This window comes from Geotrypetes seraphini, chromosome 3, assembly GCF_902459505.1.
Source record: "Geotrypetes seraphini chromosome 3, aGeoSer1.1, whole genome shotgun sequence".
In the NCBI taxonomy this organism is placed as follows: Eukaryota; Metazoa; Chordata; class Amphibia; order Gymnophiona; family Dermophiidae; genus Geotrypetes; species Geotrypetes seraphini.
The window spans coordinates 39,937,603-39,953,429 of record NC_047086.1 but is presented as its reverse complement, the minus strand read 5'-3'; the positions used below and the strand labels follow the sequence as shown (position 1 = coordinate 39,953,429).

General features: G+C 41.6%; 1 protein-coding gene across 4 annotated transcripts in view; it reads right to left on the bottom strand.

The window, feature by feature from the left end:
- ME1 (malic enzyme 1) overlaps positions 1–15,827 on the bottom strand; it is a 328,911-nt gene that overhangs the window by 44,758 nt on the left and 268,326 nt on the right. For all 4 annotated transcript variants that reach the window (XM_033939569.1, XM_033939568.1, XM_033939570.1 and 1 more), the window contains one exon: positions 711–816. In XM_033939569.1, the coding sequence (XP_033795460.1) occupies positions 711–816 (106 nt within the window). The remainder of the gene's footprint in view (positions 1–710; positions 817–15,827) is intronic.

The following is a 15,827-nucleotide window of genomic DNA, read 5'->3' as shown; positions in this document are numbered from 1 at the left end:
TAAAACTTTCAATTATATATGTAGTACGACTAAGTCTAGGACGGCCCACGTCCCGCCCTTGCGACTCCTCCTGAAACGTCCCTTTTAGCTCTGGTCGTTCAGCAGCACTATGAAGGCCTAGGTCATTTTTAAATACGTCTAAAACCTGATTCGATTATCGGCACTTGGACAACTTGTGTTACTGATCATCCAAGTGCCGATTTAGGCCGGTTTTTAGACATATTTGTGTTTCGATTATGAGCCCCTTAGTGATTTACAATATTAAACTTTAGAGGAAGGAGACTTTACAATGTAAAACAAGGCTAAAATAAAGAGATAGCCTAACAGTTTACATTTTGTCTCAAGAAATCTACTTGCATTCACTGTAATTATTCAGAAAACAAGCTTATTTTTCAAATGACTTTTTGAAATAATAGCTTAATATTGATTTAAATTTTTAAGAGATGTTTCAAGTCTTAATTACAATAGTAATGAGTTCCAAAGAGTGGGTCCTAATACAGTAAATATGGCTGTAGGAATGGATTCAAAACAAATCTGACAATAGGAAGGCACTGCTAATAATTATAGCACATAAGGCAATAAATGCAACAATCAAAAGCCATCTTATAGCACATGTAACTTAGGGTAATCATCCATATGCTTTAAATGAATTCTTACTTTATATGGGTTTTGAAAAGGGATAAGAACATAGCATTAAAAAGAAAAGTTACCTATAAGTACAGTTGGCTTTAGATCTTGGACAATATCTTCCAAATTCTTCATTTCAGGATGCTGGTGTGCAAAACGTTCTTTTTCATGAGTTAAAGAAGCCCGTCCCTATGAAAACAAAACAAAATAAAATGCATGGAGTACATTAGTAGCTCAAAGTAATCTCTAAAATGAAGCAGGAATTACATATTGCAATATTATTCAAAGATGCTAAAGAGAAAATATACTGTCTGATTCTTACTATCCAATATGCTTCAGGAGTATGTTGTTTATCATATTAAATTCAAATAAATAATTGTATTACAATTTTAATTCTGTATAACATTGCTGATTCACATAATGCTTACAGTGACAAACAGAAAAAAAAGCTTTGCATCAATATACAGAACTTATCCATGCTAATTTCAAAGTACTTTGCTTCCAAATTTTGAATGGGTAAGTTTTGACTGTGTAAGTTATAAGATGAGTCAAACCATGGTCCATCGAGTCCAGCATTTTAGTTTTGAATTTTAAAATATGTATATCTCTAGATCTATCTACTGTTCTTATATTTAATCAACACTGAGACAAATTTAGTTAGTGGTGGAATATATTATAATTATAATTCTCTCTCCAACACAGGTTGGCAGATCCCAAAAAGTAGATCCATTTCTTGCAGCTCAAGTCCAAGGATGAACAATGGCTCTTTCAAGTCTACCTGGCCATTGTTCATCCCTGGAATTGAACTATATATAATGGTTTGCCAAAAGTTATTTGTACAAAGTGATATGAGATTAGAGGCATGCTGGGGCTGCAATCAATAGTCATTTGTATAGATCTGAATGCAGAAAAAGCATTTTTTTATACCACTTATAGCCTAAGTGATTTTACATTCAGGTACTCAAGCATTTTTCCTTATCTGTCCTGAAGGGGTCACACTCTATCTAATGTACCTGGGGCAATGGGAGATTAAGTGACTTGCCCAGGGTCACAAGGAACAGCATAAGATTTGAATCCACAACCTCAGGGTACTGAGGCTGTAGCTGTAACCACTGTGCCACACAATTTATCAAGTATTGGAATATTTGCCATAGGTCTATAGCAGGGATCTCAAAGTCCTTCCTTGAGGGCCGCAATCCAATCGGGTTTTCAGGATTTTCAGGATTTCCCCAATGAATATGCTAGAGATCTATGTGCATACACTGCTTTCAATGCATATTTATTAGGGAAATCCTGAAAACCCGACTGGATTGGGGCCCTCAAGGAGGGACTTTGAGATTCCTGGTCTATAGCTAGATGGCAAAGACTGATTTAAATTATTATCCTTCAGTAAAGCTACATGTCCTACTGATTCTCGGTAATTACTGGTTTTAAGTGCTCTCTTTAAAAATGTCAAAAAATGCAACCCTGCAAGAGAGATGTCTTTTAACAAATATGTAGGACATTCATCTAATATACAATATGATTGTAAAAATGTATTAGTTAGTGAACCATTATTGAGTGGCCTGAGAAGTATCGAGAAGGACAGAAGGGCACTATAGTGGAGACCACATGCTGAGTCCAAATGAGTAAGGAGGGTAAGCTTGAACTGAGAATTAACCCCCACCCTCTTCCCCTCAAAACGTCTATCAGAAACTACCATGGCTGAACTAAAGCTAACAGAACAATGCCAACTCAGTAAGCTCTCCCCACTCTACTACCTACGAATATATAACATTTCTATATAGAGACTATGAAGTGGTTTTACTTAATGTGCCTAGTATCACTAGGTCTCCTTAACCTAGGTGACGATCACCTTGTACCTTACAATCCTATTCTCAGTTGTTGGTCAACTGAAAAGAAATCCAAACCATGTAAAAATATCCAACCAACAAATCAGTACTCCATTACCCAAATTATCAAATACCTATTAAATGTGGTAACTGCCCTTTCAATAGAAAGAAAATCAAACTGAAACTGCTCCAGCAGGGTTTAAAAAAAGGCTTGAATAATTTCCTAAAAGAGAAGCCAATAGGCCATTATTGTGATGGCTTGGGGAAATCCACTGCTTATTCCTAGGATAAGCAGCATAAAATCTGTTTATTACTTGGGATCTAGCTAGGTATTTGGGACCTAGGTTGGCCACTGTTGGAAACAGGATACTGGGCTTGATGAATCTTTGGTCTGTTCCAGTATGTCAATTCTTATGTTCTTATTGGTAAGGCAAGATTTCCCTTGACTAAATTCATGTTGACTTTCTCTCATTAATCCAGTTTGCCTGGCACTGGCATCAGACTTGCTGGTTTATAATTTCCCCGATCACCTTTGGAACCTTTTTAAAAAATCGGCGTCACGTTGGCCACCCTCTAGTCTTCCGGTACTATGCAGAATTTTAAAGAAAAATGATAAATTATTAACAATAGCTCTGGAATTGATTGACAGATTTGGCAAGTTTTCTGGGTACAAAATAAATTGGAGTAAATCAGAGGTTCTTCCATTAAATGTGCATTGTGCAAAAGGACTATTTGATCCATTCCCATTCCTTTGGAAGGAAGAGGGTATAAAATATTTAGGTATCATGATTCAAAAAACATTGGAATACACGATGACAGTAAATGAAAAACCTTTATTGCTGAAAGTCAAAGAAATGTGTGAGCATTGAAACCATTACATCTTTCTTGGTGGGGGAGATGATGATTTTGCCTGTAGTCTGCTACCAAATGAGTATGTTGCCAGTTTATTTTCAGGGGTTCTTTTATAAGAAATTGAATGGTATTCTCACTAAATTTATTTGGCTGGGTAAAACTGCTAGAATAGCTTTAGTATCTTTGCAAAAACCAATTGTGGCGGGTGGGGTAAATTTTCCAAATTTCTATAGATACCATCAAGCTTTTATTATGCGGCAGGGCATGTACTGGATCCTTCCTGAAGTCTTGGAGTATTTTCCAGATTGGTTGATCTTAGAAAGACAACTCATGTCCCATTACAATTGAGCCACCTTTTGAATATCAAGTTACCCCGTATTTATAAGGACAATAATATTCTTTTGGCTACATGGAAAATCTTAAAATCCCACTCCAAATCTTTCTGTGGACTTCTCCTGGGGTGCAGTTCTTGTTTATAATTCGCTGTTTGTATTTGCATTTTTGTATTCACGCTTTTGGGTCACTGTTGTTCCAAACAATTTAACATCTATACCAGTACAACAATCCACATAGAAACATAGAAATAGACGGTAGATAAGGGCCACGGCCCATCAAGTCTGCCCACTCCAATGACCCTCCCTATTTATCTTTGCGGATAGATCCCACATGTCTGTCCCATCTGGCCTTAAAATCTGGCACGCTGCTGGCCTCAATAACCTGAAGTGGAAGACTATTCCAGCGATTAACTACCCTTTCGGTGAAGAAGAACTTCCTAGTGTCACCGTGCAATTTCCTGCCCCTGATTTTCCACTGATGCCCCCTTGTTGCCGCGGGACCCTTGAAAAAGAAGATATCCTCTTCCACCTCGATGCGGCCCGTGAAATACTTGAATGTCTCGATCATATCTCCCCTCTCTCTATGTTCCTCGAGTGAGTAGAGCTGCAACTTCCCTAACCGCTCCTCGTATGGGAGCTCCTTGAGTCCCGAGACCATCCTGGTGGCCATTCTCTGGACCGATTCCAGTCTCAGCACATCCTTGCGGTAATGTGGCCTCCAGAATTGCACACAGTACTCTAGGTGCGGTATCACCATGGATCTATACAGTGGCATAATGACTTCAGGTTTACGGCTGACGAAATTCCTGCGTATGCAACCTATGATTTGCCTTGCTTTGGATGAAGCTTGCTCTACTTGATTTGCAGACTTCATGTCTTCCCTGACAATCACCCCTAAATCTCTTTCTGCTTCAGTTCTTGTCAAGATCTCGCCATTTAGGGTGTAAATCTTGCATGGATTTCGGCTTCCCAGGTGCATGACTTTGCATTTTTTGGCATTGAAACTGAGTTGCCAGGACCTAGACCAGCGCTCCAGTAGAAGTAGGTCATGCATCATATTGTCTGCCATTGAATTTTTGTCTGTTGTGCTTTTGCTCACTACATTGCTTAGTTTGGCATCATCGGCGAATAATGTTATTCTACCTCGGAGCTCTTCTGTCAAGTCTCTTATAATAATAATAATAATAATAATAACTTTATTCTTGTATACCGCCATACCCAGTGAGTTCTAGGCGGTTCACATTAGTTAAATATGGATTACATGCAGTTAAGAATTAGTTGAACAGATTTACATTAATTAAATATAGTTACATGCATCGTTACATGCGGTTCACATTAATTAAACATAGTTATATGCAGTTAAGTAATAATTGAACAGAATTGCATAGAGTTAGGTGTTAAAATGAGCAGGGATGCAGGCAACAGAGAAGATGAAATTGGGGAGTAGGATAAGGTGGGTCGGGGGGGAGGGGGTGGGGCGATATGAAAGGGGGGGGGGGGGGGGATTCTTTGAGGAGGGGGCTATTAAGTGTCGTGGCGTTGGAAGAGGTGTGTTTTGAGTAGTTTTCTAAAGCTGAGGTAGGTTGGAGCCTCGAGGATTAATTGGGCTATCTATGGGTTTAGCTTGGTGGCCTGGAAGGCGAGGGTTTTGTCGAAGAATTTATTGGAGTGACAGAGTTTTAAGGAGGGGAAAGCAAATAACTGGATTCTGCGGGAGTTCTTGTTTCTGTTATTCAGGATGAAGTGTGGGTTGATGTAATTTGGGGCTAGGCCGAATACTGTTTTGTAGCAAAAACAGGCGAATTTAAATAGGACTCTGGATTCCAATGGTAGCCAATGAAGTTTGTGGTAGAAAGGGGTAACATGGTCCCATATTTTCAAGCCGAATATAAGGCGGACAGCGGTGTTTTGGATCATTCTGAGTCTTCTGGTAGTTTTCTTCGTGGAGCTCAGGTAAGTGATATTACAATAGTCCAGTATGCTGATGTTGAACAAGATCGGGCCCAGGACGGAGCCCTGTGGCACTCCACTTATCACCTCTGACATTTCGGAGGGGGTGCCATTCACCACTACCCTCTGAAGCCTACCTCCAAGCCAGTTCCCAACCCATTTGGTAAATGTGTCGCCCAAACCTAAAGAACTCATCTTGCTCAGCAACCTGCGGTGTGGTACGCTATCAAATGCTTTGCTGAAATCCAGGTAGACGATGTCCAGGGACTCACCAACATCCAGCTTCCTCGTCACCCAGTCAAAGAAGCTGATCAGGTTGGATTGGCAGGATCTCCCCTTAGTAAATCCATGTTGGCGGGGATCCTGTAGATTCTCCTTGTCCATGATCCTATCCAATTGGCGTTTGATTAGGGTTTCCATTAGTTTGCTCACTATTGATGTGAGACTCACTGGTCTGTAATTTGCCATCTCCATCCTGGAGCCTTTCTTGTGGAGTGGAATGACGTTAGCTGTCTTCCAGTCCAACAGGACGTTACCTGTACTAAGGGAGAGATTGAAAAGCGCGGATAGCGGTTCCGCCAAGACATCACCCAACTCCTTGAGCACCCTAGGGTGTAGGTTGTCAGGCCCCATTGCCTTGTTGACCTTGATTTTTGACAGTGTCAATCCTTGTGGTTGAATTCCACGATTTATATTGGCGAGTCTAAGATACTCTGGAAGCATTGGCTAAAGCCAGGTATATGTACTTTAGACCAGTGTTCTTCAACCTTTTGACACTTATGAACCAGCGGAAATAAAATTATTTTGTGAACTGGCACCGGTCCATGGACCGGCAGTTGAAGAACACGGAGCTAAGTCATGCCCATCTCCACTCAATCTCCGCCCCAGACCCTGCCCCCATAATAGTACTAATTGTAATACCATTTTTTCCATTCATTTTTCATATATACCACAATATACCAGGTAGTTGTATTAACAGCACATAATGGTTAACCACAAAATTAAAATACACAAAGCACACTGTATGCTTTTTAACATTCATTCCTACCAGAAAACAGAAAACCCCATACAAATGCAGGACCAAAAACTAAAAGTACTAATATTTACAAACAAATCCTAAGATGCAAGACTCTGCAAGCTGTACAACCCCAGAGGAAAAGAAACAAATGCATTTCTTCCTGAACAGACAAATCAATCACTAAATAAAATCCTTAACAGACCAATTAATCACTAAATAAAAAAACATAAAAACATTTCCCCTACCATTGTTGCCTCTCTCCCTCCATGTGCCTTGCCCCCAGGGTTATCTTTGAGCCGGTCCACTGTGCGATCAATGCAGCATCTTCGGGCCAGCTCCCCGAGTGCTGCATTGCTCAAAGTTGTGGGCAGAGGCTCCTCGCAAGCATCCCGCGCCTCATCTGAAAGCCTTCCCTCTGACATTGCGACGTCAAAGAGAAGGCTTCCGGTTCAGGCGCAGGCCACGCATAGGAGCCTTTTCCCACGGCTTTGGGAACTGCAGCACTCAGGGAGCCGGTCTGAAAACGCTGCGTTGATCGCACCATGGACCGGTGGCTGAAGTCTTGGGCCCGATGGACGTGCCGGCCCTGTAAATTGGCAGAAAAATTTCTGCGGACCGGCATTTGAAGAACACTGCTTTAGACGATGTGTTATTAAATGGGAAAATGCTTGATTTTTCACGACTACAACAATCATTTAGTATTACAAAGTCCCATGCATATAAGTGGTTGCAGTTGAAGCAGGCCATTCTGAAGGGGTTCCCTAATTGGCGAAATTTAAAAAAAATCAGTATAGCTTGCCGGGCCTATGCTTCCAGACAGATTTGCTAGGGCATCAGGCAGTCAAGTGGTATAAATTAATATCTGAATATTTGAACAAGAAACCTAAAACTAGTCTAAAAGACATTTGGAGCATTGAGATAAAACAGAAGATTTCTGCTACTCAATGGCCACTGATTTGGACTTGGAGGATGAGATGTACAGCGTCAGCATTTCTGAGACAAACACGGTTTTATTTGTTACATAGAGTGTTTTGGACCCCCAGTTCGTTTGCAGAAGTTAGGTAGTTCTAAATCTAATAGATGCTGGCACTGTCAGCTTGAAATAGGGACACTGGATCATTTGTTGTTCTATTGTCCTTTGATACTCAATTTTTGAAAATCGATATGGGGACATATTAATAACATATTAGAATCATCGATTCCATTGACCTATGATGTAGTCATCTGTGGAACATTATTGCATACTAAACCCCCACTGGACCGATATAAAAGCCGGCTTTTCATCATTATGACTAGGATTGCCATGCATATGATTACTCAGAATTGGAAAAGTTGGGCTCGCCTTAATTTTTCCTTTTGGTGGGCGAATTTATGTTTATGTTATAAGTATGAGAAAATTAACTCTGATATGTTGGGTCATAATAAATTATTCAGATTAGTTTGGGGTCCATTAACAACTTTTGATCTGTCTTTTTGATTGTCCAAGTACCGATTTAGGCCACTTTTTGAACTTTTTTTTTTTTTGGTTATGAGCCCCTAATTGTTTTCAGCTGAGCAAATATGAGAGTAAGGTAGTTTAAGAGTACAATTTAAAAAGAAAAAGGTCTTTTGTTAGGGTGTGATTTTGTTGGGGTTTAATTGATCTGAGCCATTCTAAATGGTTTCTAGTTTTTGCTTATCTTGTTTGTGTGAATTTTCAGGAGCAAGGAAGAGTGACTTGCTTGTTAATCCACTTGGATGTGTTAAACTAAGGGTCAACTTCTAAGTTGTAAATGATACCTATTTATTAAACTAACATAGGGGTCCTTTTACTAAATCGTAGTGCTAGTGTGCGTTTACCATGGAACATGCTCAGGCATCCTGCGGTAAATTTGAAATTGGCATGTGCTAATGATGCAAACAATATTTTTTACATTTTTGTATGGAGGGGATGTGTCTGGGAGGCAGAGAGTAGGCATTTCGGCACTAATCAGTTAGTACAGATACAGTACTGCATGCAGAATTACTGAACAAGCCCTTATCGCCTATAAAGTAGATGTCAGTAAATGCTAGCATGATCATTTTTTTTAAATAGCCACATGCTAAGGGCAACATTAGTGCTTGGCCATTAATAGAAATAAAGGAAATTGGCTAATTTTTTGCTGGGTTAAAAGGGCCTTAGCACATGGGAAACCCATGTAAGGACACTCTCTTCGCAAGTTTCTAAGAGTTCTTCTTATAAATTTGTTGTTTTGTAAACTGCTTTAAATCGTCTGGGGAAATTTAAAATAAAGATAAACCAGCCAATATTCAGTACTATTTAACTGGCCAAAAACGGTGCTGACTGATTAAATAGTGCTTAGTCAGCTAATGGGGGGGGGATTCATTAAGGGGCACTAATTGATTTAGCATTTGCTAATGATTACATAAGAACATAAGAATTGCCGCTGCTGGGTCAGACTAGTGGTCCATCGCGCCCAGCAGTCCACTCATGCGGCAGCCCACAGGTCAAAGACCATTGCCTTAACAGACAGCCTTACCAGCTTACGTTCTGGTTCAGCAGGAACTCGTCCAACCCCGTCTTGAATCTCTGGAGGGTGTTTTCCCCTATAACAGCCTCCGGAAGAGCGTTCCAGTTTTCTACCACTCTCAGGGGGAAGAAGAACTTCCTTACGTTTTAACTTTAGAGAGTGCCCTCTCGTTCTCTCTTCCTTGGAGAGGGTGAAAACTCGGGCTAAACGCTAAGATGCCCAATGGAATATAATGGGTGTCTTAACATTTAGTGCACAGTAATCATTAGCATGTGCTAAATTGGTTGGCACCCCTTGATGAATTCCCCCCTAAATCTGAATATTCAATATGAGATAACTGGTTATCTCTGTTGAATATTCCTGGTTAGTGGCTAAAAGTTAATCAGTTATATCGCATGATAACTGGCAATTTTCAGCGCTGACCATCAAATCAGGACCCACAAATAGCATTCCTCTTTTTGGTCATTATAAACTTAACCGGTTAAGTTTATGCCAATCAAAAATAAACTGGATATTCAAAGCTGGTCACCAGAAATGGCCCAGAGCTGAATATCCATAGTCACCGCCAACTGCGGGAGTTAGCCGCTTGCTTCCTGCAGTCTGAATATTGGCTGGAAAGACTTCAAAATGTCCATTTGAAAGGAGCCTGCTATCTATTTGATCAATAACAATCATTAATTTTTTTGCTCCATAAAATTTATCTTACTCTGATGTATTTCTTTAGGGATTAAGGCATTTTCCTCCCTTCTTAAATATCTCTCTTCAGCTTTCACATGTTGGCAAGAAATACTGTACGCAAAGTGCAGTAGAGCATTGCTCCTTTGCCTTGAATCCAATAATTTCTAGAGTTCTGAGATGGCTTCCAATTCACATATTTTACTTCTAAAATTCCCTTAGCTTTTCATGAAAGACACTCTATGAAGACATGCCAATGTCAATAATCCTTTAGGAGATGGCTAAATACATCCCAGCAGATGGCACTGCAGTCTAACAAAATATAATACTGTTTTTTTTTCCAATTGATTCTATTTATTTTTCCATAATAGAATTCTATAATGAAACTATGCAGCACAAAACTATGTAATGCTATTACAGTGATTTTTAAGCCAAACAAACAGTAAAAAGATTCAATATTTCCAAACAGAGAAATAGAGATCTTTATTTCACCTCAGCTAAATAAGTTGGAACCGGTTATCTTAAATGTTCTATAACAAGAAAATAATCTAAACACCAAATGAACAGAAGGCATATGAGGGAGAGTACATTATCACTATATACAAATGCATATACCACAATGAGTAGTAGTGTTTTTCATCCTTGTCAACTGTGCACAGGAAAAGCAAAATCAAAAAAGTTTTACTTAGCTTGGGACCATGGTCTGGCCAGACTGTCGGTAGAAACGCCACGGCACCAGTCAGATGTACAGTCCAGAATCCGTGCCCAATCCTCCAACAAGTGCCTTGTTTCGCCTCTCAAAGGCTTCCTCAGGGAATATATCAGCTGGAAAACTCCGCTCCTCTTCCGTGCACACAGGCACAAGAAGTGCCCGGTGCTAAAAAGAACTGCAAGATCCAACTTCCAGTGGCACTTCCGGGTTACGACGTCATCACAGCAGCCAAAAACCGGCTGCCATTCGTCCACACAAGCGCCACTCATTCTTCAAACTACTACTCATCCAAAAAAGCCTGTCCCCCATATGCCTTATGACAAAGACCACGCACCATTTTAGTAGCCTTCCTCTGGACCGACTCCATCCTTTTTATATCTTTTTGAAGGTGTGGCCTCCAGAATTGTACACAATATTCTAAATGAAGTCTCACCAGGGTATTGTACAGGGGCATCAATAACACCTTTTTCCTACTGGCCATACCTCTCCCTAGCATCCTTCTAGCTTTTGCCATCACCTTTTCAACCTGTTTGGCCACCTTAAGATCACCACATGCAATCACACCCAAGTCCCACTCTTCTGTCGTGTACATAAGTTCTTCACCCCCTAAATTGTACCATTCCCTCGGATTTTTGAAGCCCAAATGCATGACCTTGCATTTCATAGCATTCAATTTTAGCTGCCAAATTTCAGACCATTCTTCAAGCTTCACCAGGTCTTTCTTCGTGTTATTCACACCATCCTGGGTGTTTACTCTATTGCAGATTTTGGTTGCCTACTTCAGCAGGGGAAAAACTAAATTGGACGCTGCAGTCTCCCCCCCCCAACTGCACCACATGGCTTGTGTTGTAAGGACACTCTAAAAGCGCTAAATTTGTGCAATCCTGGCAAGAATCCACATAAGGAGAGCCATTTTTGATTTTGCTCACTCCGAAGGCCTACAGTGGTCTGCTTAATGTTTAACATATATTTTTTGTCAATTTCTACCAAATTGCTACCAAATAGGATTCCTGAGGAAGGCATAGATTACTGAAACACTGACTATGTTGGGTCCTTCCCAATAGCATCACTTTCATATTTGAGACTGTGGGCCTCTTTTATCAAACAGGGTTATCTCTTTTTACTGCGGGCTGGCGAGGTAAATGTTCATAGGAATTAAATGAGCGTTGGAGCATTTACCTCGCCGGCCCACAGAAAAAAGTGTCCCAGTGTCTTAATAAGAATATAAGAGTTGCCATACTGGGACAGACCGAAGGTTCATCAAGCCCTGTATCCTATTTCCAACAATGGCCAACTCAGGTCACAAGTACCTGGCAAGATCCCAAGGAGTAAAACAGATTTTATGTTGCTTATCCTAGGAATAAACAGTGGATTTCCCCAATCCATCTCAATAATGGCTTATGGACTTTTGTTTTAGGAAATTATCCAAACCTTTTTTAAACCCTGCTAAGTTAACTGCTTTCACCACATTCTCTGGCAATCAACGCATGCCCCCTAATCTTATTTTTGGAAAGAATAAACATGCAATTTACATCTATTCTTTCCGCTCCACTCAATATTTATAGACCTTTATCATATCTTCCCTGGGCCATCTCTTCTCCAAGCTAAAGAACCCTAGTCACTTTAGCCTTTCTCATAGGGAAGTCATCCCATCCCTTTTATCATTTTGTCACCCCTCTCTGTACCTTTTCTAATTCCGCTATATCTATTTTGCGATATGCGACCACAACTGCACACAGTATTCAAGGTACAGCCATACCATAGAGCAATAAAAAGGCATTATAACATTTTCATCTTTGATTTCCATTCCTTTCCTGATAATTCCTAACATTCTATTTGCTTTCTTAACTGCTGTTGCACACTGAGCTGAGTGTTTCAGTGTATTCTCAAATATGACACCTAGATCCATTTCCTGGGTGGCGACTCCTTGCATGGTTGTTTTACTCCCATTAATGATTCCAAGGCCCTTCTTTTTCCCTAGACCCTGACTCTCTTCCAAATTCTACACTGACAGCATTGGGAGGAGGATCTCATATGCAAAAACATTTATAAGTCAAATAGGTCTTTGAATAGAAAAGTTTTAAATTCGATTTAAAAGCGGTCTAATGATGATTCTTCTCATAAGTGAGTTGACATGAAATTCAATAGCTGAGGAGCAGTTACTGAGTAAATCGATGTACAGGTGGTGTTGTACGTCCTAGAGTTAGTAAGGGTGCCAAAAAGATATTTAAAAGAAGAGGCGAAAGGAATAACACTCCAAATGAAGATCAGACTTATCCACGCACTCAGTTGTCAATTACAGATGCTAAAGCTTGACACTATGGAAACAAGATTGAAAGAAGATTGACTCATTTGAGCTTTGGTGTTGGAGAAGGATTTTATGCATGCCGTGGACTGCCAGAAGATTCTGGAAGAGATCAAACTGGTTATGTCACCCTATGCTATTAAAAACAATAAGACTTTATAAAATTACGTAAATCCACATACATATATAGAAATGTAAAACCACATATAACACATACCACTATGTATAAAATTGTGCACAAGCATGTGTACATACATACATACATAAATGTACATGTGTGTGAACAAAGTATAATAATATAAAATAAAGGTGTATGGTATGACTTTAAAAAGATGCTAAGGATGTCTGTATAATATTTGTTAAGAATGCAATATGTCTAAGGGCTTCTTTTACAAAGGTGCACTAGCATTTTTAGCACACACACCGGATTAGCGCGCGCTATAAAAACTACCGCCTGCTCAAAAGGAGGCGGTAGCGGCTAGCACGCGCTATTCTGCACGTTAAGGCCCTAACACACCTTTGTAAAAGGAGCCCTAAGTCTAATGGGAAGGCATGTGTAATCACACATGAGCTGATAACGTAATGATACAAGACATGTAGAAATTTTTCAGACTTATTCATGGCTGTATCAGTGCAATACAACAATGGATTACTTCAAATGAAGGGAGTGAAGTCCTAGACATAGTAAAATATGGTTTATATGAAATGATTGAACTCAATCTCAAAATTTAAGTCAAATGGAGAAAGGGTATTGAGTTCAAAGATCAATTGCGGAGGGTGGGGTAAATTTTCCAAATTTTTATAGGTATCATCAATCCTATATTATGCGTCAAGGTATATACTGGATCCTCCTGGAGCTCATGGAAAATCTTCCAGATTGGTTGTGGTTGGAATTCTGGTTGGCCCAGGTGTCTCAGGCCCCACCTGTGGGTGGGGTTTGAGCCGCCTGGGTCAATCAAGGATGGCTGACCTGCCGAATGGACGGGCTTGGGACCCGTCCGTTCGGACAACTTGTTGTACAAGGACGGGGAGGGGGATTGGGGGTTTGGGTGGTCGAGGGGTCAGCGAGGGGGTCTCACGGGTCAGCGGGGGGCCGATCAGGGGTTCAGGGGGGCGATCATGGGAGGGGGTGCATCAAGGGCAGGAGGGCCTGGGATCCCTCCTACCCGTATCTTAGTGGGGGTGGGGGATGGGGGGGTCACCTGGACAGGAGGGCTTGGGCTCCCTCCTGGCCCGATCGTAATTGGCGGGGGGGGGCGCGACTCACCGGGGCAGGAGGACTTGGGCTCCCTCCTGCCCAATCTTGTCGGGGGGGGGAGGGTGTTGCAGTTCACCAGGGCAAGAGGGCTTGGGCTCCCTCCTGCCCGATCTTGTCGAGGGGGGGTGATTGCATCGCGACAGGGGAGATAGCCAATCTCTCCTGCTGCGATAACGATCCAAAGTGTCGTGGTTGACGGCACTTCGGAATCGTTATCGCGGCAGGAGAGATTGGCTATCTCCCCTGCCGCGATGCGATCACCCCTCTACCAGAGCTGCCACAAACTACAGCAAGACAGATTGGGCATCTCTCCTGCTGCGGGTTGCAACAGTTCGGGTAGAGGGGTGATCGCATCGTGGCAGGAGAGATGAGCCATTTCTCATGTCGCGATGTTGCGGTGGGGGGGGGAGGGGGTAGGTTGCCGGGCCGCTGAGCTGATCGTGCCAGCCACCATCAGCTCAGCGGGCCCTTTTTTGGCACTTCTACCTGTTTTGACTTGGTCTAAGTCAAAACGTATATAAGTGCCGACTAGGCAACCTGTCAAAAGGTTTGGTTATACCTGCTGTACGCCTAGTTGTAGGTCAGCCCACCTCCCGCCCTTTCCCCTCCTCTAAAAACGCCTCTTTTCGCTCTATGTGTTTAGAGGCAGGGGAAAGGCCTAAGCTGGTTTTAGATACGTCTAAAACCAGCTTTGGTTATGAGTACTTGGACGATCAGGCTTTTTGATCGTTCAAGTACCCATTTAGGCCACTTCTTAGATGTATTTTTTTTATTATTATGAGCCCCATAATATGATTGTGCTTGTGGAATCAGAATACTTAACCAGGAGCAACATTCCCTACTGCACGATTCTCAATCAAGTTTTAGAACCTATTTTAGCACTGAGATAGTGTTGGCTACATTATTAGACCATTTAAATAGCCTCCTGAGCAAGGGTAATAGTGTGCTAGTGCTTCAGTTCAACCTAAGTAGTGCCTTTGATTTGGTAGATCATATCAAATTATTGGTTGTTTGGATGCTTTTGGCCTACAGGGTAATGTTCTCCTGTGGTTTAAAGGGTTTTTGGAATTCAGACAATATCAGGTCAAGTTTAATAATCATAAGAACATAAGAATTGCCGCTGCTGGGTCAGACCAGTGGTCCATCATGCCCAGCAGTCCACTTACGCGGCGGCCCTTTGGTCAAAGACCAGCGCCCTAACCAAGACTAGCCCTATCAGCGTACGTCCTTGTTCAGCAGGAACTCATATAACTTTGTCTTGAATCCCTAGAGGGTGTGTTCCCCTATGACAGACTCTAGAAGAGCATTCCACTCTCTGGGTGAAGAAGAACTTCCTTACGTTTGTATGGAATTTATCTCCTTCCAACTTTAGAGAGTGCCCTCTCGTTCTCCCTACTTTGGAGAGTGTGAACAACCTGTCCTTATCTACTAAGTCTATCCCCTTCAATACCTTGAATGTTTCGATCATGTCCCCTCTCAATCTCCTCTGTTCGAGGGAGAAGAGGCCTAGTTTCTCTAATCTTTCGCTGTACGGCAGTTCCTCCATCCCTTAACCATCTTAGTCACTCTTCTCTGGACCCTTTTGCGTAGTACCATGTCCTTTTTCATGTACGGCAACCAGTACTGGATGCAGTACTCCAGGTGAGGGCGCACCATAGCCTGGTACAGCGGCATGATAACCTTCTCCGATCTGTTCATGATCCCCTTCTTTATCATTCCTAGCATTCTGTTCGCCCTTTTCGCCGCCGCCGCA